We start from the raw sequence: 21,342 nt of genomic DNA, 5'->3' as shown, positions 1-21,342 counted from the left end.
CTACAGTGAGTCTTCTGTGCAGGGTAAACTGATGGGTTTGGTTTTGTAGAGGGAAAATGGCCTTTGTGTCTCCATTAAATTGCCATAGACTGTTGGGGCTCACTGGAAACTGCCTCTGGAAATGGAATCTTGATTTCCTACTTCAGACCCAAGCATGTTTTGGTTCAGTGTCCTTCAAAACCACATTTTCTGGATCAGGATGGCCCTCCAGAGATAAAGACAGGGATAAAGAACCATAAACAGGGGGCTGGAGTGGTGGCTCAGAGGTTAAGAGCACTGACTGCCCTTCCAGAGGTCCTGAGTTCAATTCCCAGAAACCACATGGTGGCTCACGGCCATTTATAATGAGGATCTGGTGCCCTCTTCTGGTGTGCAGGCATACATGCAGACAGCACTGTATACATAATAATAAATAAATCTTAAAAAAAAAAAACCATAAACAGCCAAGGAGTAGAGTCATTGTAAATATTATTTATCTCATGGGATAAAACCCTATCTGTATCTGCTACTTACACTCCCTCCAAACCAGAAGCACAGTTACGGCAGATCACCTAGGTACTGCATGAAGATTGTCTTGTGTTTTAGATAGGATTGACCTGGGAACTTGCGATGCTTCATGGTTGTTTAATATGATTTTATTACATATGCAGTTTGGATTCTACCACGTTTTTACTAAGAGCAAGTTGTTAGCCATCTTCTAAGCCAGATAACTGACAGGACACTGGCTGTGTCAACTTGCAAAAGATTGTCACAGATGGGCTTGTTGAGTGCTAATCTGTTAATGCTATTGCATTTCAAAAGATGGCTGGTATTTTTCCCCCCCAGAGTAGAAAAAAAGGCTGGAAGGCTTAAGCAATAAAGGTCTGAGAATGGTATATAATGTATGTAGAATGACAAAGCTCAAGGCTCTGCTTAAATCAATCAAGTTATTGGGCTACATTCTGTAACAATTACAAGGACTGGCTTTAAAAAACAAAAACAGATGTCTAACCCAGGCTTATTTAAAATTTTGGGTTTTGCTCAAGTTTTATCCAAGTATTTCACAGCAATAGGCTGGTGTAACCGATAACCATCCTTGGAGCCTATAGTAATGCTGTGGTCATAGGGACTAAAAGGGGGAATGTCCCCCCTCACCTCCTCTGTCCAAGGTCAGCTAGGTCTCAGGGGACATTGAGGCATATCTGCGGGGAGCCAGTCACCTGTTCTCTTGTTCAGGGAGGACATGGAATCCTCTCTCTTGGGCTGACACCTGCCTAGGCGCTGCCTCCTGAACCGAGCAGTCATTGCTCTCTGATCACGACAACATTTGATGTGCATCTCTGAGAGGTGAGGAGTGACAAGAGTTAGAGGGACACAGACAAACAAGTGAATCAAAAGCAGGCAGGCTGTTGGGGAAGGCAGCTTCTGGCTCCCAGAATCCATTGTGAGAAGAAACAGTGGGAAAACCTGAGAGACAGGTTTCTGAACAAGACCAATAAGGAAAGAGGAGTACCAAGGGGCCCTAGAAAACACCCAAGTCAGTGTCTGTTTAGGGACTCCCAGCCTTAGCCCTCCCCTCACAAGGGAATATATTTCCTTTCTCCACAGTCACAAGGGAATGTACTTCCTCTCTCCACAGCATGCTCTTGTGTCTTTCCCAGGTGCTCAGCTCTCTGTCTGGGCTAGGGGATGAACTCAGAAATCCCCCAGACGGACACTATCCCTGGTGCATGGTGTGTGGTATGGTATACGTGCAGTGAGAGCTGTGCTACATGTGGTGCAGAGTATATACAGATAGGCGCTAACCACGCCTTCACACTAAGGTAGATGTGGACCGTGTTTGTTTGGTATGTGTTGTGTTGTGTTGTGGTATGTGGGGTGGCGTGTATGTGATAAGGTGTGTGAGGGGGTGGTGTGTGTGTGTGGCGTGGTATGTGTGGTTTGTGTATGCACAGGTAAGCATGAATGATATCTTAACACTGAGGTAGGACAGGGCCTATTGGTTTGGTATATGTCGGGTGTGTGTTTTAATATGTGTGGTGTGAGGTGTGTGTACACTTAAAACATAAAGCAGATCTTCACACTAAGGCACAGACAGACCGTGCTGACTTAATCTTTGTTAAAAGCATCACAAATGATTTATTGTTTGTTTGTTTGTTTTTTAAAGAAAGGAAAAACAAAGAATTCATCACCTCTGCTATGCCCACATGCCAGGTACGCACAAGGTCGGGTGGAGGGTGGCGTGAGCCCCTGAGTTGGCAGCATCTGGGCTCTTACCCCTGGCTGTACAACACATGGCACCTCAGCTGGAAAGCAGGGAAACCCTGTGCCTGCATAGCTGCCTGCAGTTCTGGAGATGAGACAGGGGAGGCTCTTGGGTCTATGCACTCCAAACGTTCTAAATAGAAATAGTAACATCAAATCCAAATCGCTAGGGAAAGCCTACCCGAGTGTCCTTGAGAGCGACACGGAGTGCTCACAGAAGGCTAAGACCTACAGCTGGTACCCCAGGCACTGGTGAGCTAAAGTGGAGGGCGGTGTCCAGGGGTTCCGTGCTAACCTTGGACCTGGTGGGGACTGTGTGGTGTGTAAGCATCTCCTTCTGTGTGACGCTGGGAAACAGTGGTGTGGGACACTAACGGGGAAAGGTCCCTGCTTAGGTTTCTTTTGAGAAAGCAAGAAGGTGTGAAGGGCAAAAGTCTTAGAGTGTCATGGCCTTCACTGACACTAGGTTCCCGTTTGCAGCCCCTCACAAGGAGGACGGCCTGCAGTCACCTCTGGAGGGACCCCTGAGCCCCAGAGAGTGGCAGGAAGTGAGAGATGTTGGGGTGCAGTTGGGACAAGCCCACAGATCAGTTTTGTGCCCCCACACAGCTGCCTTGGTCTGTGCGGTCCTGTCTGTGATATAAGCGCCTGGACACCCAGCCCATGCCCTAACAGGGACGGAGGGCTGGAGCCGTCCTGCGTGAGGCTCTGTCCTAGACCTCTTCTCCTACACAAGCCACATTTCTACCCCAGGGAGAACTGGTGGGTGCACCAAGTAGCAGCAGTGGGTGTGTAGATACCCAGGCCTGGCTCCAAACGAGCCTGGGCTCTGGTGGGGCAGCAAGAGTCTAGAGATGGGAGGAGGGAAGAGGAGGGGGGCGGGGAAGGGAAGGGAGTAGTGACTTCGGTTTCAAGGCAAAAGGTGAATTGTGCCAGCTCACAGTGTCGACCTGTGCTGGGTCCCTGACTCGGCAGTGGAACAGCGACAGGTGACTGCAGGGGGGCCCACCTCTGCTGCTTTCTTTCTAAGACCCTGAAAAGGTCACCAGTCTCTGGGTCCTCTACTTTATTTTACCAGGTAATTCTGCCCTCCCACACCTCTTCTGGTTGGTTCTATATAGGTCCCTCAAATCATGAGGCTTCAGAGCCTGATGTATCAGAGCCTGATGTTCCTTTCTGGGGCCTGTAGACTCTTGTAGAGTCCAAACCTGGCCAGAGGCAGAGTCATCCACCTAGAAGCCGTGGAAGAGCGCATCCTGCTGGTTGTAGCAGGAACTGCATGTAAGGGTCCCTTCCTTTCTTGCCCCCTACGCCATAGCCCTGACAGAAAACCAGAGAGATCTTTGCTCTTCTAGGCCCAGCTCTGGGAATCCTGGAAAAAAAAAGGGGGGGGGGGCTTCTGAGAGTGGGATTCTGACAGAACTTACATGGCTTCTATTGCCTGGCCTTGAAAACAGAAAGCCAAAAGAAGGAGCCCCTAACTCACATAGCTCTACCTGGGCAAGTATTTATACTTCAGTGGAGAGAGTGGCTGCCTGGAAGGTAACGCTGGGTAGGTAGGGCCTATTGAATTCCTGGCTCTGGGGTCCTCTACCCGGACAGGGACTGTGGTGCTGGGGCCGAGCAGATCTACAAGTCTTGAGTTGGGAGTGGCTGCAGGCTTACCCCAGGAACAAGCTAGTCTAGCCCCAGGCAGGAGAAGCCAGGCCTGGACTGCAGTGGCAAGTTGGAGTGGCCAGGGCAGCGCGTTCAGATCTAAGGACTGTGATGCCTCAGAGTCAAGGATGTGGACTTCGTGTGGCACCACAGGCCTGTGTCCAAGTGGGTCATGAGTCGGCTGCCCCAGGATCCCATGGGCCAGCTGGGGCTGTCAGGGAGAGGTGTCTGTCCTCTGAGTGGGGACAGCTAGAGGAGATGGCCTTTCCACAGGTCTCAGAGGGGGACATCATTCCAGCTGCGCTTGTGGTCCTGCGCCCTCTATGGAGGAAGCAGGAGGAGAGTGTCCTGGCCAGCTGGTGCCATCAGCCCACCAGGTAGCTATGCATCTCACGAGAGTTGATGCTCAGGACCACACCTGAGTGGTTGCCTAGGGAACAGAAGAGTGCAGCCCATTAGTGAGGGTGGTGGGAAACAGACCACACAGGAACACAGGTGGCCTTAGCAGCACATGGGGACAACATGCAATGGGCATCGTGAGGTCCCCTCAGCCAGTGCTAGGTGCAGGATGGGGGTGGGGTCTCGAGTGTCCTAGGTGGTGACAGGAGGGAAGTGCCTGGTGTCACCACAAGCAGTGGTCCAGGGGACGGTGTAGTTAGGCACTCACTGACCTGCGTGAGGGCTACCCCTGGCATCGGCAGCAGGGGGGTATAGGAAAGGTTAAGGCTCTGCCCCGTCTTGTCAAAGAACACTGTGGTGTGAAATACAGACCAGGAGGCAAGAAAGGAGATAGGGGGGCGAGAGGAGGAGAAAGGGAACACAATGTTTGTCAGAGACAGGTTAATAGATGTCCCTCTGTAGGCTGCATGCTAAGAACAGGGGATGTTTTCCTCAGAGTCTGTCTCCCTGTCTTACTGTGTGAACAAAACAAATGGCGCTAGCCAGGCAGTGGGAGCCAGCATTTGACTACTGGGCCTGTATCTAACTATTCATGTGACTCTCCATAAGGGCTTCTACCTCACTGGCCCTAGCTAATCTGTGACATCAGTCACCAGGGCACCACAGAGAAGGACTGCCATAAGTAATGCCTGGTGCATGCCAAGGTCCCCATGAACAGTGTTCTGATACTGTTGCTAGGAACTTCACAGCATGTTGCTGTGGGATAGCGTGCCCCTGTTGTCCTGAGACCCCATGCACTCCTGGAGAAGGCTATGATTTCATTGCATGAGAGCAGCGCCTGGCTATCTGGGCAGTGCTCAGCGCTGCAAGGCACAGGGCTATGTGCACAGGACTGGCTCCCTCCAGCTCTTTCTTGTCATGAGTAATTCAAAGGCTGAGTTCCAGCTTCCCGTCAGCAAGCACGGCAGCACCAGCGGCTCCCCGTGACCCAAGTTCTGAGGTCTGTGAGGACCTTCCACGTGCTTAGTAAGTCGCTGGTGGTGGTTCAGTCCCAGAGGCTGCAGATATGTCCTCTGATAAATGCTTCTTGGTTGGCAGATGTGAGAAGCTACTGGAAGGGGTCGGGGAAGCTACCCATAGCCTGGAGGATACAGGCTTTGGGGTCACACTGACTTGGTTGTGATCCGAGGTCAGGCACCAACAAGTAGTTGTGTCACCCTGGGTGATGCAAGACCTTGCTGGTTCACTAATTCTCAAGGTGGGAGCCATCACAGCTCTGAGGAGCAACAGACTGGCATACATGTGGTATTTAAGGAGATGGCTGTACCATCACAGCTAAACTGACAAAGCCTTGCTGTGTGCCATACTCCTGTTAGACATCCCAGCAGAATGCTCACAGCCACTGAGGGTGAGTAGACTGTGGTGCCCACTACCACCAAAGGGGTATGAGTAGGGCCTGTGTGGGACGGAGATTCAGGGCAGTAGGGCTCTGGTTAAGCCTAGACACTCTTCCAGCTAAGGAGCCACGGAGTGAAGAGAATGACATACGGATATTGCTGGGGGTGAGGAGGGCCACCACAGCCAAGGTGGCAGGCATGGCCCTCTCCTTGTGCGCATGGCAGGAACGAAACCTCACCTTAGTGAAAATCCTGCATAAACTGTGAAGAGCCATTCTGGAGGTCCATGCACATGATGCTTACGAATTCTGCACTTGCAATAAACAGCTAACGGGGACTGTGAGGGAGGGTGGGAAGCTCCCCTCGTGTGAGGGAGCTTTCTGCCTCTCTGTAGGCTGTGCAAGTTGACAAACCATTTCAAGGAGCAGTGCCTTCAGCCTGCAGCCTCTGACGTCATCCAGTACAGACCTGCGGCCTTATCTTTGCTGTGCCAGGACTCATGGCCCAGAGAGACTGTCTTGTAGGGCTGGGCTGGTCCGTGTCCCCTGGGCTCTGATGGAAACTTCTGTGGTGAAGACAGACAGGGTCACCACGCCCTGGTTCTTACCTTGCATGGCGTTCTGGGCGTCCTCACTGTGGCTCACGGGACTTGTCATCTCCTGTTCCTTCTCATTGTGCATCTGGGCGTACACTGTCCTGCCTGGGCGTTTCCTGCTGGCCGGAGATACGGCTGAGCTCTGAATGAGCCCTTGGTCCCAAGTCACTTGTGGGGGCAAGGTGTAGACAGTACCATGCCCCAGGGAGTCCACCCTTTAACATGTTCCCTCCACCCTCCATTCTGTGACTTGGCTTTCTAGTCCAGGCCCCAGGGGAAGCAGAGAGGGAGACAGAGTACAGTCTGCCCTCTAGGACTAGGCACATTGCACATAGCCCTTTGTGTTGAGAATAGCCCCCGCTAACTCTAACTAAAGCCAGAAAGGTCCTAGGCCCATTCAGAGACAAGGCTTCAGAGACACCCCCTGGGGGTCTCCACCAGGAGGGGATACTCAAGTGATGGACTTAGATGTTGGGGGTGGCCCTACCTATCATTATAGAGTCCTGAGTGACCAGTGGCCATCTTGCCAGCCCTGCAAGGGGCACAGAGTCAGGGAGAAGTAGACCTTTTGCTAGTAGTGAGACGGAGAACATTTGTTTGTTTGTTGTTTTTGGAGACAGGGTTTCTCTCTGCAGCCTTGGCTATCCTGGACTCGCTTTGTAGACCAGGCTGGCCTTGAACTCACAGCGATCCGCCTGCCTCTGCCTCCCTAGTGCTGGGATTACAGAGATGCTCCACCCCCACCTGGCTGCTGAGGCAGATCTTAAAGCCCAGAAGGATGAAAGGACAGATGAACAGAGTCAGGGCACTCTGTAGTCTCCCTCCCTCTACTGACTGCTCAGGATTCCTCTGCCATGCTCAGCCTTCCTCCCACCTCACCACCCCCTCCAGGGGTGGCTTGGATCTTGTGGGAGGGGCATTTGGCCCCTGTCTGAGCTCTCTGTTTCTATAGCAACATATCCCTCCCCTCCAACCTCAAAGCCTGGGCTGGTTCAGAAAGATGGCTTTGGCCCTGGGGATGTTGGGTCAGCCTCACACTGGCCTCTACCCCTCTTGGCACGTGGCAGGCAGTGTCCTGTCTTTTGGGCCACCTGTACCACATGCGGCATGCTGGGGTCAGGGTGTGGAAGCACCACTGGACCCTTGGGAAGTCGAGGGTGGGGCTGACACATCATCCACAGGCACCAGCTTCATCTACCCTAGGCGAGCATGCTGCCCTCTAACTAATCACCCACAGCCCTGTATGTCCCACAGGATGGGACCAAGTCCAGAGGAGCACCCACACTCATACTGACATCCACCCATGCAGATATCCGGAAGTCTCCCTCTGCTTGACCATGGGTGTCACTCCTGGACCCAGGGCTTTGTCCTGTCACTTACCCCTCCACCCAGGGCTCATGTGGCACCATCCTGGAGCTAAGCAAGGCAGGAATACTGCCTAGCTGGCTTCTTTTTCTTCCTCCCCCTCCTCAGTCTCCTCTCTTGCATCCCCTCTTATAGAACAATGACACTATGTCTCTGAGGGAGAAACACCTTCATCTGAGGTGGGCCCATGGCAAGGCAGCATCTGGCGAGATCTCTGAGGTATGTTCAGCACTAGGCCACCTGAAGGCCTGCTTGCCACATAGACAGGTCCCGGCCGTGCGGTCTGAAGGATGCTAGGGGGCAGAAGTGACTGGGGTCTTGTTACACTGGCTAATAGTGAAAGTGTTCCAAGGGTGTCCCTGCTGGAAAGTTACAAATAGCAGGCATGGGACCTTGAATCCAGGTGGGTTTCACAGTGGGGTTTGCTAGTTGTCTGCCTCCAGGCAGCACCACCATGTTTATCGCCAGCCTCCTTGTAGTTGTGTCTGTAGAATGGCCTGTGCCTTTCCATAGCCACCACCCCAGAGCTGCCTCCGAGTGGAGCCTATAAACAGGGCTCTGAGCTCTGCCAGCACTCAGCCCCACTCCGCACACTGACATAGCAGATGAGGGACATAGCTGTCTCCATCACTCCTGGAGCTATCCCATGATCACTGTGAGGACAGGCCACTGAGGGAAGAGAGCATTGAAGCTCTGTATAGGAGGTACATGGTCTACCAGCATGCTCTACCCTCCATAGTCGCTGGTGCTGTTAGGTCACTGGGAGCCCCTGGGGCAGCCACAGTTGCGGTGTGAGAAGCCACGAGGCAGAGATACAAGTCAATCCTGCCCCACCAGCCTTGGACTTGGTACTGTGTCTCCCTGGGCCTCGCATCCTTATCTGTAGGGCAAACAGAATCCCCCTCTGGGGAGGGGGAGTGAAGAAGATGCTCTGAGCCTGTGCAGAAGACCAGGCTGAGCAGAAGGGAGCCTGCGAATTTCCTGGTCACCAGTACAGGGAACACTCACACCACTTGCTCCCGTGGCCTGTGGAAGCCACCACCTCTGAGGCCATGAGCTGCTTGCCACATGTCAAGGCTGCCAGGAGGCCTTACCTTTTGAACTTGTAGAGGATGAATGCTCCCACTGCAAAGAGCCCGATGACAAAGAGGACCACCACAGCCCAGTAGCCACCACTGCCAGCTGGCCTCTGAGGACCTACAAGGTAGAGGCGCAAGAGGAGAAGCTGCAGGCTGGTTGTCCCCAGACTGGGCCTGGATGAGCCTACTTCATGTTGTCCATCAGGCCTGGCCCATGTGGTTGATTATACAGCAGGTTGTGAAGGTTAAGAACATGGCACATGGCCTTGGAGGATTGGCCTCCCATCCTGACAAAGTCCTACTATAAGTAGGGTTCATTTTGGCTGGCTTTCCTTCAGAGGGGAACAGCATCCCTCTTCTGTACTCATTTTGAGTGCCTTGGAAGGTTCCTGATGGTTGTTGTGGCTGTTTCCATACAGGCCATGCCAGATGGTGAGACTCGGGGCTGGCTGTGTAGGGGTTGGTGCATCTATCCAGAGATGCCCCAGCCAGAAGGGCCACTGGCAGTTAAATAAAGGCCTGCTCGAATCCTATAGTCACGTTCAATATCCATTGGCCTGTGCCCATGCCCACCCTGCCCCAGGGAGGACCCAAGCCATGTCCGTCACCTGCATCCGTGTCTCTCAGGTCCACCAGGATACGCAGCCCTCCTCGAAGGATAAAACTGATCCTATGAGAACTCAGTGCCTGCTGCACAGCTGCCAGTCTCTGAAAGCAAAGAAGGCAGGAGAGTCCTGGGGCCAGGAGTCCTGGAGAGTCCCTTGGTGCTGAGAAGGGATACTGTCTGATGCTCCGTGTTCTCATCAGGGAAAGGCCTGAGAGCCCAGCAGCTGGCTTCACTAGGAGTCACTGACGGCGCAGGCAGCCCTGCCATCTGCAAGCTCTCGTTCCAGTGCAGAACAGACAGAAGACCCAGGTTTCCGTGTGTGGGGGTGGAAGGCTTGGAGTACTCCAGGAGCCCCCACCCTGACCACGGTCAGTGAGGCTTCCCAGAAGTGAAAGGTCACAAAAATGAGGCAGGGCAGGGTACCCCACCTATGAGGGGAGTCCTGGGGTACGGGTGCTGGATTAGGGGATTCTGTGGGGGAGCACAATGCCATGCTCAAGATCTTTGTAACATGGCCAACAGGTGAGGCTCACAGTACACCTCAGAGCCCGCCCAGGCCTCATCATCCTTATGTCATCCCTACAGTCACTTGTCCAGAGTCCAGTATGGGGACTCAGTTGTTCCCTCTGACATGCATTTCCACGTGGCTATGTCTCTGGGATTCTGACCTTAGCTAAGTCCACTGGGTCAGAGCCAGAAGCTATGACAGACAGAACCCCAGCCTTTGGAGGAGAGAAGGCTTTGCCTCCATTTGCACTCTGGATACTCATATAGGTGCAGAGTAAACAGGCTCCTATACATGGGGGGTGGTCAGCCTGTGACCTCTTGATGCCTGGCTAGCTAAACCGCTGTCCCTATGAACTTATCTTCACCTTCAGAGTGAAGCCTGTTGTTCCAAAGACTACTTGATACTCGGCATTTGGGGGCCTCTCAGATGACAGTCTCCAAGGTGGCCACTGTCAAGGCACCTCATGGAGGATGTACTAGGATTCCTAAGATGAATTCTGGTTTTCCCTGTAGCCTGAGGCTCCGGGGTTTCCCACTGTGTGTACCAGTACTCCTGGTAGTGAGGCTGAGGTCACATGGCAACTCCAGACAATGCTGTGAGAGAGTGGAGACCATCCACACAAGCTGGTCTGGCCTCCTCCTGCTAGAAGCTGCCTATCTCACTAACCTTGGATGCTGTCTAGTGTGGAGTCACAGGCAGATGGTGGTACCTTGGGTCAGACAGCATTACAGTAAGAAGTAAACCTTTAAGTCATGTTCCACAGAGATGTGGTTGTCAGGAGTGACCCCACCTGGGCCCTCAGCCACCCAGACCTATTGTGCATGGAGGAAAGGGCCAGTGGACATACCTTGTCACTTGTGAGGCTCCTCTTCCTTGTGGGCCTGGGAGGAGGCAGAAGTACATACAGGTCTGCTATGGTGGGCAGTCCTGGCTTTACCACAGTCACTAGCAGCTCCTCTGGGATGCTGGTCTCCTGTGAGGACAGGTAGAACACTTGGGTCCTTTTCTTTTCCCCACCCTTTGCCACAGGCTAAATTCCCAGCAAGATCTGCTCTCCCTTCCTGGCCTAGGTATGTCCTGGTCCCCTGTTCTGATCTACATGCCTAACCCTTAGCACCTTGTGGGTTCTGGATATGACCTTAATGCCACTCCATCTGCCCAGGCCTGTCTTTGCAAGCATTTCCTCATCCTGAGCCTAGAGCAGTCTATTGTGCCCTGTTCTTGAGGTGGCATGAGGCCATGCTGACTCCTTCTGTCTGCTCCTTCCTGCTCCCCAGCTCTAACCATACACCTGTACAGCCCCTAGCTTGCCAAGTGCAGATCCTAGGCAGCTCCCTGCCTCCTGAGAGTCCTACACCATATACTGGGAGCTAAACTCCTGCCCATCCTTTAATACTCATAGTTTCATCAGCACATTCACAGGATGAAGAAAGTGTGGTTAGAGTAGGTTTCTGTCTGTGGTAGTTTTAGATGGAGCTAGAGGGCTAGCCTTTGTCTTTCTGGGGGTATGGGGACTTAGGTATCCCATTGCCCACTACAATGCATGGCCTTTGTGATCATCCATGTTTCCTTCTCTTTCTCAGGAGAAAGATAGAGTATAGAACATACACACACACACACACACACACACACACACACACACACACACACACACACGGGAACTGGTGGTGGCCTTAAAAGCTCTCACCCACCAGAGGAAGGGAACTTACAGTGTTTTGGCTGTTTATAAAAGTGTCCATCCCTTTGAGATGTCTAGCAATAACCCACCACTTCCCAAGCAGCCCCCAGCCTTGTCCTACCCTCATTCCTCAGCCCACAAACCACACCATGGTTCAGGATAGAATTGAAGCCCAAGCCACAGGGTACCTTGGAGAGAAGCCGAGTGACAACCAGCCCCACATCCTCTCTCCATTCAGGTGTGTTGGGGTTAAAGGTATCCAGGTCCCTGGAGAACTGCAGAGGCACCACCTGGAACTGATCTGAAAGAGGAGAGAGTGGATCCTGTGAGGTCTAGAGTATGGCTGAGACCCTGTTCAAGGCAGCACATGCCAGAAGGTCCAGATAGCCCCACCTCTATCCCTATGGCCCTGGTTCTGTGTTTGGAAGATAAGAACCCTCCTCTTGTGTACCTCAGAGCCTGACATATGCTGATGACAACAGTGGCCATCAAGTTGTGAGGGGGCATAGCACTGTATGCATCCACTCCATGAGATCTGCTCCTCAAAACACAGGAGTGCATGTCCTCTGATGTCATCTACTTCCTCAAGGACCCATGGACTTCAACTCAAATGGTCACCCCATCAGATTAAGAGTCCTCATGAGGGGGCTGGAGAGATGGCACAGTGGTTAAGAGCACTGACTGCTCTTACAGAGGACCTGGGCTCAATTCCCAGCACCCACAAGGCAGCTCACAACTGTCTATAACTCCAACTGACACCCTCACAAAGACACATATGCAGGCAAAACACCAATGCATAAAATAAAAATAAATTATATTTAAAAAAAAGAGTCCTCATAAGATCAGAGGCCACATCTCATTCCATTCCTCAGGGCCTTCAGCTCTGTTCTAGAGACACAGGAGCCCTAGCACCAAACTCTCACCCTCACTGGCTTCCCCTTTCTCTCTTACAGAGTGGGAAACAGCTCTGTTGGGCAGAGGGATGAGGGGGATGGTGTTTTGTGAACTGTGACCCAACATCCTATGATGTGGGCAGTCCCAGGTCCACAGTGAAGGGAGGACCAGCTCAAGGCAGCCTCATCCCTCAGCCTGCAGGCCCCTAACGCGATTGATGGCTATGGTTCACGGTAGAGGACATTCCTAAGATGAATGAGCTTCAGGTGTGTTGAAGGGGTAACGTGCACTGGGAGAACCCCTCCTCCTCCAGACGCATGTACTAAGTAAGGTCTGACAGTCTCAGAGAGCTCAGATAAGTGATCACCATCCCCAGGTCCTCTTATGGACCATCCTTAGAGTAGTGGATGTGAGCAGAGAGGGCCATAGAGGTGGCAACACAGAAGCTCACTTGCTCTTGTTAAATCTCTGAGCAATAGGCTCACTAGTCTCATGAGGCACTTCACTTTATAGAGGGAGGAAACTGGGGCCAGAGAGTATGGGACACTTCAGTAAGGCCACATAGCCAGTCACAGAACCAGAATTCACCTGGACTCCTCTCTGCAACCTAGGGCCGCCCAGGAGTGAAGGGGCCTTCCACAGCTGTGCACTCGTGCTGGCCTGTGTAGGGAGCCGGGGACAACTCACCCAGCACACGGACGACCTTGGAGTCCTGCAGCACTGAGTTCCCACAAGCAGCCTGCACTGTCACACGCACGTCTCCAGCGTCCGTAAACCTCGTTGTCACTGAGTTGTCCAAGGAAAGGAGAGGCTGTGGGCACAAGCAGGGTCAGGTCTCTCTGGCAGGATGGAGCATGATAGGCCCTTGGTCTACTGTCAGGGGCACACTGGGGTCCTGGTTCTCATCAACAAGTGGGTAGCTGCAGGCATGTGCACTGGAAGTGTCCAGGGGGTGTAGGGGGAGGGACTAGAATGCTCTGGCTCTAAGCTGGACTGGGAACATGCCCTGCCTCCATAGCATGGCACATCCTTCTAGACTCTAGAATTTAGAGGCTGCCTGTGGCCTCCTATAGAGCCTTTTGGTTGTCTGCTAGGCAGCCACAGGCCAGACTTTGTGTCCCATCTCAGCTCTGTTCACTGTCCTGACCACAGTTACGCCCCAGCAGGAGCTTAGACTCCACCCAGTGGCAGGAGGAAGCCACCCTCATCACGGATGGGTGGTGACATCACCTGGGCTACAGGTCAGGCCATGCCATATATATATAAATGGTGAGATGGGGCTTGGGGGCATACAGGTGGCAAGGCTACAACAGAACCTCAAACCCAGAGTCCTGATTTTTCTAGAAGCCTCCCATCCGAAGCGGCATGACCCTGTACTTGAAGCCCCTCCCTTCTCTTAGCCCTCTGTATCAGGGCTCCTGTGGAGGCACAGGGCTACTGCATCCTGAGTGAGTAAAGAATGGCCCTCCATAGGTCTCAGGGATGGACAGTCTTGACCCCTCATCACATGCTTTGCTACTTTATCATGTCTCCAGTTCAAGAACTGCTCATGGCTTTCCATGGACCACAGTGTATAACACAGCTCACAGAGTGAGCCCAAGTTCAATACCACTCCTCTGAAGAAAGCCTCCCCCAAGCCCTCCTTTGACACATGTCACACCCAAACTTCCCGTCCACTACTCTATCCCATGTCTTTCACAGGACTGTCCAGGAGCTTTTCAGATGGACCCCACACAGATGCTCAGGGTGGGCATTGAGTGAAGGAAACCTAGGGCTAGTCCCTTTCAATGGTCCTACACTGTATCTTGATGGCGGGTTCCAGGGACAAAGCACTGCCCCACCTGACACACCAGATAGCAACCTATGGGAGCGGGGGCTGAGAAGGGGTGTAGGGCGCACCTGCAAGCTGTGGCCGATCCACCAGTAGAAGACAGTGAGGTTGGGGTTCAGTGGTAACAGTACGGCTGTGAGGTTCACCTCCTGGTTGATGCCAATGACAGGGACTACCTCAAGGTAGAGGGCCTGCAAGGGAGCTGAAGAGTCCCCAAAAGTTCAGGGTTAAGGGACAGAAAGGCACAGGACTTTTCAGTGGCTACTTGTTAGTCTCTGCCCCCATCAAATTCATTGATACCATCACCGCCATCACATCACTACCGTCACCACCATGGTCATCACCACCACCACAACCATCATCACCACCACTACCAAACCATCACTACTCAGTACATCCCATCATCACCATCACCACCACAATCACCATCAGCATCCCTATATCCATCCACCCCCACATCCATTACCACCACCACTATCATCATCATCATCATCATCATCATCATCATCATCATCATCAATCACTATGACCACTCACCACGACCTATCATAGTTATCACTACTCACCCTCCCCATCCTCACCAACAATGCTAAGGTTTGGATCTAAACTGTCTCTGCAGGTTCATATTCGAAATGCTTGTTCCCTGGATAATAGTCGTGTCTGTCCCCTAACAGAAATCCCTGTTTCACTATGGTATACTCCCTCGCCATGAACTCCATTGTGCTGCCCCACCGTCATGCAACCCCCTGTAATTCTCAAACAAAGTAAACCTCTCCCCACTCGCTCACGTTCTTCCTGTCAGGTATTGTGGTCCCAGAGAAGCAAAGGTCACAAACACAGTAAACCGGTAGCAGGTACGTGGGGTTGCTTCTTTCACTAAATCTGGCTGTGCAGGTTGAAGTCATTGGTACTGTTTTATGGAAAGCATCTGGGAAAGCAGTACTGGCTTTTCAGGCATGCAGGAGGCAAGAATTATAGGGTCACAGACGCTTGCACTCAGATTATAAAGGAAGTTTGTTAAGCCAGGCAATGTGTGCACGGTGGGGTCAAATTCCCTGCAGGGAGACCTTGACAGGCCAATTCATGAAGCCTCCAGGGTGAGGCCTAGGATTGATGGGAGACCCCAGCATAGGATGCAGGAACATGGGGTGTCTGCAGGCAGTGAATGGAGCCTGTGTGAGAGAATGCTGACATGGGAAGGATGTGGGCACGGCCGTCCAAGCCCACGATGCCCCCACATGCTGCGGGTTCTACACAGAGCTATGGGACTCCATGCTGCGCTTCAGGCTTGTTTTGATCAAATCTTTTCTTGCTGTTCCCCTTTCTTCTGTTTTTAGGGGGGGGGAATGCTCACTGTAGAGAGGAAGGACCACTAAGAGGTTTCTGTGGGGTCTGAATGGAGCCTCTGGGCTTAGACTTTTAAACAGCATTGGAACTTTTAAGACCATGGTGATCCATAAAGTGATACTGAATGCATTTTACATTAGAGATGTACACTGTGAGCTTCTGGGGGCCAGAGCTAGAATATTATGGGTCAAATCTAAGATGTCCCACCCCTTAGGTTCGTGGTTTTAGTTTGGTTTCCTATCTGGAGACATTCTTTAGGGAGGCTGTGGAACCTGTGTAGAGGTGGGACTAGCTACTGGAAGCAGACCACCAGAAGCCGACCTTCCAGGGTTAACACACATTCTCTGCTTCCTGAACTACTGTGACGTGAGGAGCCCCTGAGCCCTATATGCTGCTATTGCTATGAATGATGTCACGCCTTCCTCCCTTTGGTAGACACAAGCCCCATGACACCGAGAGCCAAAATAAATCGTTCTCTCTTAAGGAGCTTCTGTCAGGCATTACAATCACAGCGGCTCAAAAATAGCTAATTCAGTCACCACCAGTATTACTACCATCGTCACTATCATCACCACACTCATTACCACTATGGCTCCCATCATCATCACCACCATCGCCGTTATCACCACCACCATCATCATCATTACAATCATCCCCAACATCATTGCCACCGCTGCTGTAACCACTACCATCATCAACACAACTGTAACATCACCACCACCAATATTACAACCATTATCACCACCATTACCATCACCATCATTGCCAGCACCACTTTCATTACCTCCATCACTGCCATCATCATCCCCACCTACGGCGTCACCTCCACCATTACTAGCATCGTTAACTATCCCTTGCATCACCATGACTGCAGCCACTATCACCACCCTCACCATTACTTCTGTGAAGACCATTGGGACCAGGTCTGAGGTCAGCCCACCTACCTTTCTGTTCATGGCCTCAGTGTCCCGAGGACCTGTAGCAACCCTACAAGACTCCCTGTGCTTCCCCCAAAGCCCTGGCTCTCTGTTTCACAAGAGAAGGAGTAGCGGACTTACAGTTGACCTGGACAAAGAGCACAGCCTCGTCATGGCCTGCCATGTTCTCGGCCCTGACAGATACTCGGTAGATGCCAGGGTTCTCATAGTGGTGTCGGATGGGCTCGCCCGTCAGCGTGAGGTTCACGTACATGGCCTTGAAGCCATCCCCAAGATCCACCTGATATTTAGTGGTCAGGACATCACCCTGTAGGGAGATACCACAGGGTCACTCAGGAGTGCCTCTCGGGCACGCCTCTCTTTCCCTCAGATGGAGGCTCCGTGAAGACACAGAGAGTAGGTTGTCTCTGCTGTTAGGGCTTCAGCCTGCAGTGGGCTGAGCTGGGAGACAGCTCATGGGACCAAAGCCGGGGTCTCCTTTAGAACAGAACACCCATGGGTGATTTCAGAGAGGTACTTTAAAGGCTGTGTGGGGTCCAGGGGGAACCCCGAGCCTGAGGCAGGCCATGGAACTGGGAAGGAAAGTGGAGTGTCACATGCAGGTGGAGGATGTTTAGCATGAGGTCTCTTCAGGGAAACATAACAAAGAAAACCCAGTCTCTCAACATGCCAGGAATGAGGCTCAGCTGCGTGGAGCGGGCAAGGAGGAGCACAAGCTGCTGGCTGACTCTGAGCTGGAGTTCCTGCATCCCTATCCAAGTTTCTCTCCCCTGTCTGCCTGTGTTCCCAGCCCTCTTCCCCTCCAGCCTGGTCACCCCAAACTTGCCATCAGCAGTTTTCCTAGCCCATACCCTCCAGACCTCAAAAGCCAAGGGCACTTGTATGTAAATGATGTTCATTTAATTTTCTTTGTTTGTTTTTGAGACAGGGCTTCTCTGTCTGTCCTGGCTGTCCTGGCATTCACTCTGTGGACCAGGCTGGCCTCGAATTCACAAAGACCTGCCTGCCTCTGCCTCCCTTCCAAGAGCTGGGATTAAAGATACATGTCACCCATAGGTAGTCTTCATGTGGGTCCCCTAGTAAGGGGAGTGGGGGCTGTTTCTGACAAAGACTTTCTTGTATGTTTTTTGACCACCTCCCCCTGGGGCTGCCTTGCCAGGCCATTGTGGTACAGGATGCGCTCAGTCCTAATGAGACTTAATGTGCTGGGATGGGTAGGTGGGAGGGAGCTCCCCTTTTCTGAGAGGGAGGGGGGAGTTTATGGGGACCAGAGATGGAGGGTGGGACCAGGAAGAGAGGACTATAGGGGATATGATTGGGATATGAAGTGAATAAACAAATTTAAATTTAAAAAAAGATCTGTGCCATGACTGCCTGGGTTTATTTAATTTTCTCTATGGATATGCTATGCTGGCCTGAATGGAGTCACCCAAAATCCATGTCTGTAGGGACCCTCTGAAATGGACATTTAAAATAAGCCTTCAGATTCAGGTCATTGAGAGGGGGTCACATGGGGCACGGAGTGCAAGAAACCACAGGGTAGGAGACTTGAAGAGAAAACCATGGTGATTTGGGCACCAGGAGCGGGCTGTGGGGACACAGAGGTAGGCCCTGGAAAGTGTGTTCTTGAGCCAAGGGGCTCCCAGAATGCCCGGAAGCTGCCTGAGGCTTTTATAAGGCAGTCCCAGAACCCCGCATAGATGGTGCTTCGTGTGTCCATTTTACAGGTTGCAAGACTGAGGCTTTCCGGCACCCAGGCTCTGAAGGTGGGCTCTCTGCCCATGGCTCTCCTGGCAGGGCTAGGTGAGGAGCAAGGGGAACGTCCACACCCAATTCAACCCTATGAAGGGAAGAGTTCTGGGTAGCACTTAGAAGTAGGTGTCTGGCTCTGGGTTTAAAGCCCCCATCCTTCAGAGCGCATGCGCTCCTGTACATCTCCCTGTGAGCTTATGTGCAGCCCGCTATGTCCACTGTCTCCTCATGTTTCTTTCCCATTTAAAAAACTGCAGAGCCTGGGGGTTCTTGCACAGCTGCCTTCCTGTCTGTAGCTGCCTTCATCTTCTCAGCAGTTTTCCTGGCTCCAAATCTAGATGTCATTGACATATCAAGGTGTCATCTTGTGGCCTGGAGCCTCATTTGTGCTGAGGATCCCCAGCCTCTGCTTCTGGGCTAGCTTTGATGTGGGTTCTAAAAGTTTACACTGTTCCATTCCTAACGCAGGTGTGTGGTCTATTTTGGGTTGTCTGAAGTCTGTGGCGGTGGGGGGAGGGCAGTTGCTGGATGGAGAGACAGCATCCCCACCAGTCTGTTCTGCACCTGTCAAGCACAGGCAGGTGTCTATGGGTCTGTCCCTGGCCTCCCTCCCCCAATGCTGTGAATTCTTAGATACTCAGAAAACCCAGGCTCCTCGCAGCCAGCCCTGTTTTCACATCCAGTGATGTGTAAGAGTAGGATGTATGTAGTGAAGGAGTGCACATGGTGCCTATAAGTATGTATGAGTGTGTACGGGAGCCAGTGTCACAATGTAAGTGTGTAGACGCCCACCCTCAGTCCCATGTTCTTACCCCCTTCCCTCCCAGGCGCAGGTTGCCCAGTAACCTCTATGTCAAGGCCTCTTTGTGTTGCTCCCCTCAACTCTGCCCATTCCAGCCTGAGCCTGACAAACAGCCCAGCAAGGGTCCCAAAGATGCTCTGTGTCCTCTTGTCCTCCAGACCCAGCAGAGGCTCCTACCTGCAGATGTGCTGTAGTTTCTAGTATCAAACTCTAGGGGGCAGCATATGGCCATCTTTCCAAGATATCTAGCCAGGAATTTGAGAGCCTTTCCCTGAGTCTGTCTGAGAGTCCAGGGAGGCCCCAGGCTGACCAGGGCCTCTGTCCTCCCATTGTCCCAACACAGACAGAGATACACAGCCCTGAGGCAGGGCTGTCTGATGGCTCAAATTCTTAGGGCTGTATCAGTCAGCAAGAGGACCTGGGAGGGAGGGGTGTGTGTGTGTTTGTGTGTGTGTGTGTGTGTGTGTGTGTGTGTGTGTGTGTGTGTGTGTGTGAGTGATTGGAGGGCTGGGGGCCACAGACTTGTTTGCTTGAGAGTCCAGAGGTCTCCAGAGGACACAAGGACATCTATGACTCTTTTTATCACATAGCATTGAGAGAGTGACTTCACTGCCCATGCCTCAGTTTCTGCATCTATAATATAAGCTGCTTGGGTGCACAGTGCAAGATTGCAATTCCAACAGGAAGTGCCTGTCACGATGCCTGATGCGCAGGTGCTTAGTGTGGCTGGTCTGAGCCCTCCATAGCCTCAGTTTCCCTGTTTTCAGGGGACCAGGTCTGTACTTCTAAAGCCAGACACCTTTTAAAGGATGCTGAGTACAGCATGCACGGTCATGTTAGCTGAGGATCTGAACTCCTGTTGACATGTGAATGGAGACTGCCATAAATCCTGGGGGAGAACGGGCTCTCCCACTGCCTTTAAGTTTTCGGAATGTTTTCTCAATGGCCATTTTTAAGTATCTTGCAGGGACCATCGGCTGCTTTCTGTCAAGAGAGACACAGGGATGTGTCTCATAAACTATTAAGTTTACAGGAACCAAAGGGAGACAGAGAAGTTAACAGTTCCCTTGGGGAAAAGGATTTTGGGTGATATTTGTGTCCATGGTGTTTATATATATAAATGTGTTTCCTAAGTATACTACAATGAGCATATATTATTTTTAAAATCAGAAGAAAATGTAACACTTGTTCTGAAGTAAAAATAGAATGAGTGGGAGACTGGGTGGAGAAAAATATATATTTGTGTGTGCATATATATAAACTTGTATTTATATCTATCCCCATATACGCACAGAAAGAGTTCTCTCCGGATTGTGATTATAAGCTGTTAAAAAAAAAACTTCATGCTTTTGTTTGGATTCCAGATCAACTAAATCAATAACATAATTAGAGGTTCAAAGTTGCTCTAGTATTGGCCTGGGGGTGTGGCTCAGTAGAAAAATGCTTCTCTGGTTTGCCCAAGGCCCTGGGTTCGATCCTCAGCATTAGGAGAAAGAAATCAATAAAATAAGTTTAGTGCCACCTATGGGGGTGAATTAGTTTTATATCAATGTGTGATAAACACAAGATCACACATACACGCGCATTCATACACGCGTGCACTCACATATTCATACACGTGTGATGTGGAGTGCATTTCCTGCTGACTTCTGACACAGACTTGTTCTTGTTCTGTTTCATCTCAAATGCTCGTCTGAACCAAGAGGCCAACTTTGGTCCTGTGGTCCCACCCTCAGGGGCAGGCTGGCCTCTGTGGCCATACTCCAATCCATCCGGAGTCTCACCCTCGGGTGCCTGGCTGGAACTGCCCTTCCAGTGATAGTCCGGGGTGATGCTCACCTGTTCCTGTCGCACCATAAAAAGCACATCTTCTCTTGGCCGTACAGCCACTGCCTCTCCACGGATGCTCACCTGCAGACCCCGGGGTGCTGTGAGGGGGCACTGCAGCTGCACTGGGCTCTGCTGCAGGTCCACACCACCTTCACACACATTGGACACCACCTTCCGGTACCTGGGTGGATGAGGGAGGTTCAGATCCAGAGCAGACAGTGGTTTGGTGGGTAGGGACGGTCTCCTCTCCCGAGGTAACTCACGGCTCCAACCTCTACAGCCCCACTTACTGCCTGTGCCCCATGATTCCTCATAGTTGCTTCTGCCCGTTTTATAGCTGAGAGCAGTAATAATAAATGTTGCTGTTTGTTTGTTTTGATTTGTTTTTTGGCTAAGGGGCGATAGAAGGAGACAGTCTAG

General features: G+C 51.9%; 1 protein-coding gene across 4 annotated transcripts in view; it reads right to left on the bottom strand.

Moving 5' to 3' along the window:
• Window positions 1-2,094: 2,094 nt before the first annotated feature.
• Window positions 2,095-21,342, bottom strand: part of SORCS2 (sortilin related VPS10 domain containing receptor 2) — a 438,679-nt gene continuing 419,431 nt past the window's right edge. For 3 of the 4 annotated variants that reach the window (XM_084797455.1, XM_084797456.1, XM_084797453.1), the window contains exons 18-27: window positions 20,932-21,103; window positions 16,659-16,845; window positions 14,322-14,455; window positions 13,110-13,233; window positions 11,717-11,829; window positions 10,698-10,823; window positions 9,344-9,443; window positions 8,751-8,853; window positions 6,304-6,410; window positions 2,095-4,330 (exon numbers count right to left, since the gene is read on the bottom strand). In XM_084797455.1, coding sequence (XP_084653581.1) covers window positions 4,266-4,330; window positions 6,304-6,410; window positions 8,751-8,853; window positions 9,344-9,443; window positions 10,698-10,823; window positions 11,717-11,829; window positions 13,110-13,233; window positions 14,322-14,455; window positions 16,659-16,845; window positions 20,932-21,103 — 1,231 coding nt within the window. In that variant the 3' untranslated portion in view covers window positions 2,095-4,265. The remainder of the gene's footprint in view (window positions 4,331-6,303; window positions 6,411-8,750; window positions 8,854-9,343; window positions 9,444-10,697; window positions 10,824-11,716; window positions 11,830-13,109; window positions 13,234-14,321; window positions 14,456-16,658; window positions 16,846-20,931; window positions 21,104-21,342) is intronic. The other variant, XM_084797454.1, reaches the window with a different exon arrangement.

Source organism: Acomys minous, assembly GCF_964271855.1.
Source record: "Acomys minous genome assembly, chromosome: 10".
In the NCBI taxonomy this organism is placed as follows: Eukaryota; Metazoa; Chordata; class Mammalia; order Rodentia; family Muridae; genus Acomys; species Acomys minous.
Note: the sequence above shows the minus strand (reverse complement) of the source record. Positions and strands in the feature narration are given on the sequence as shown.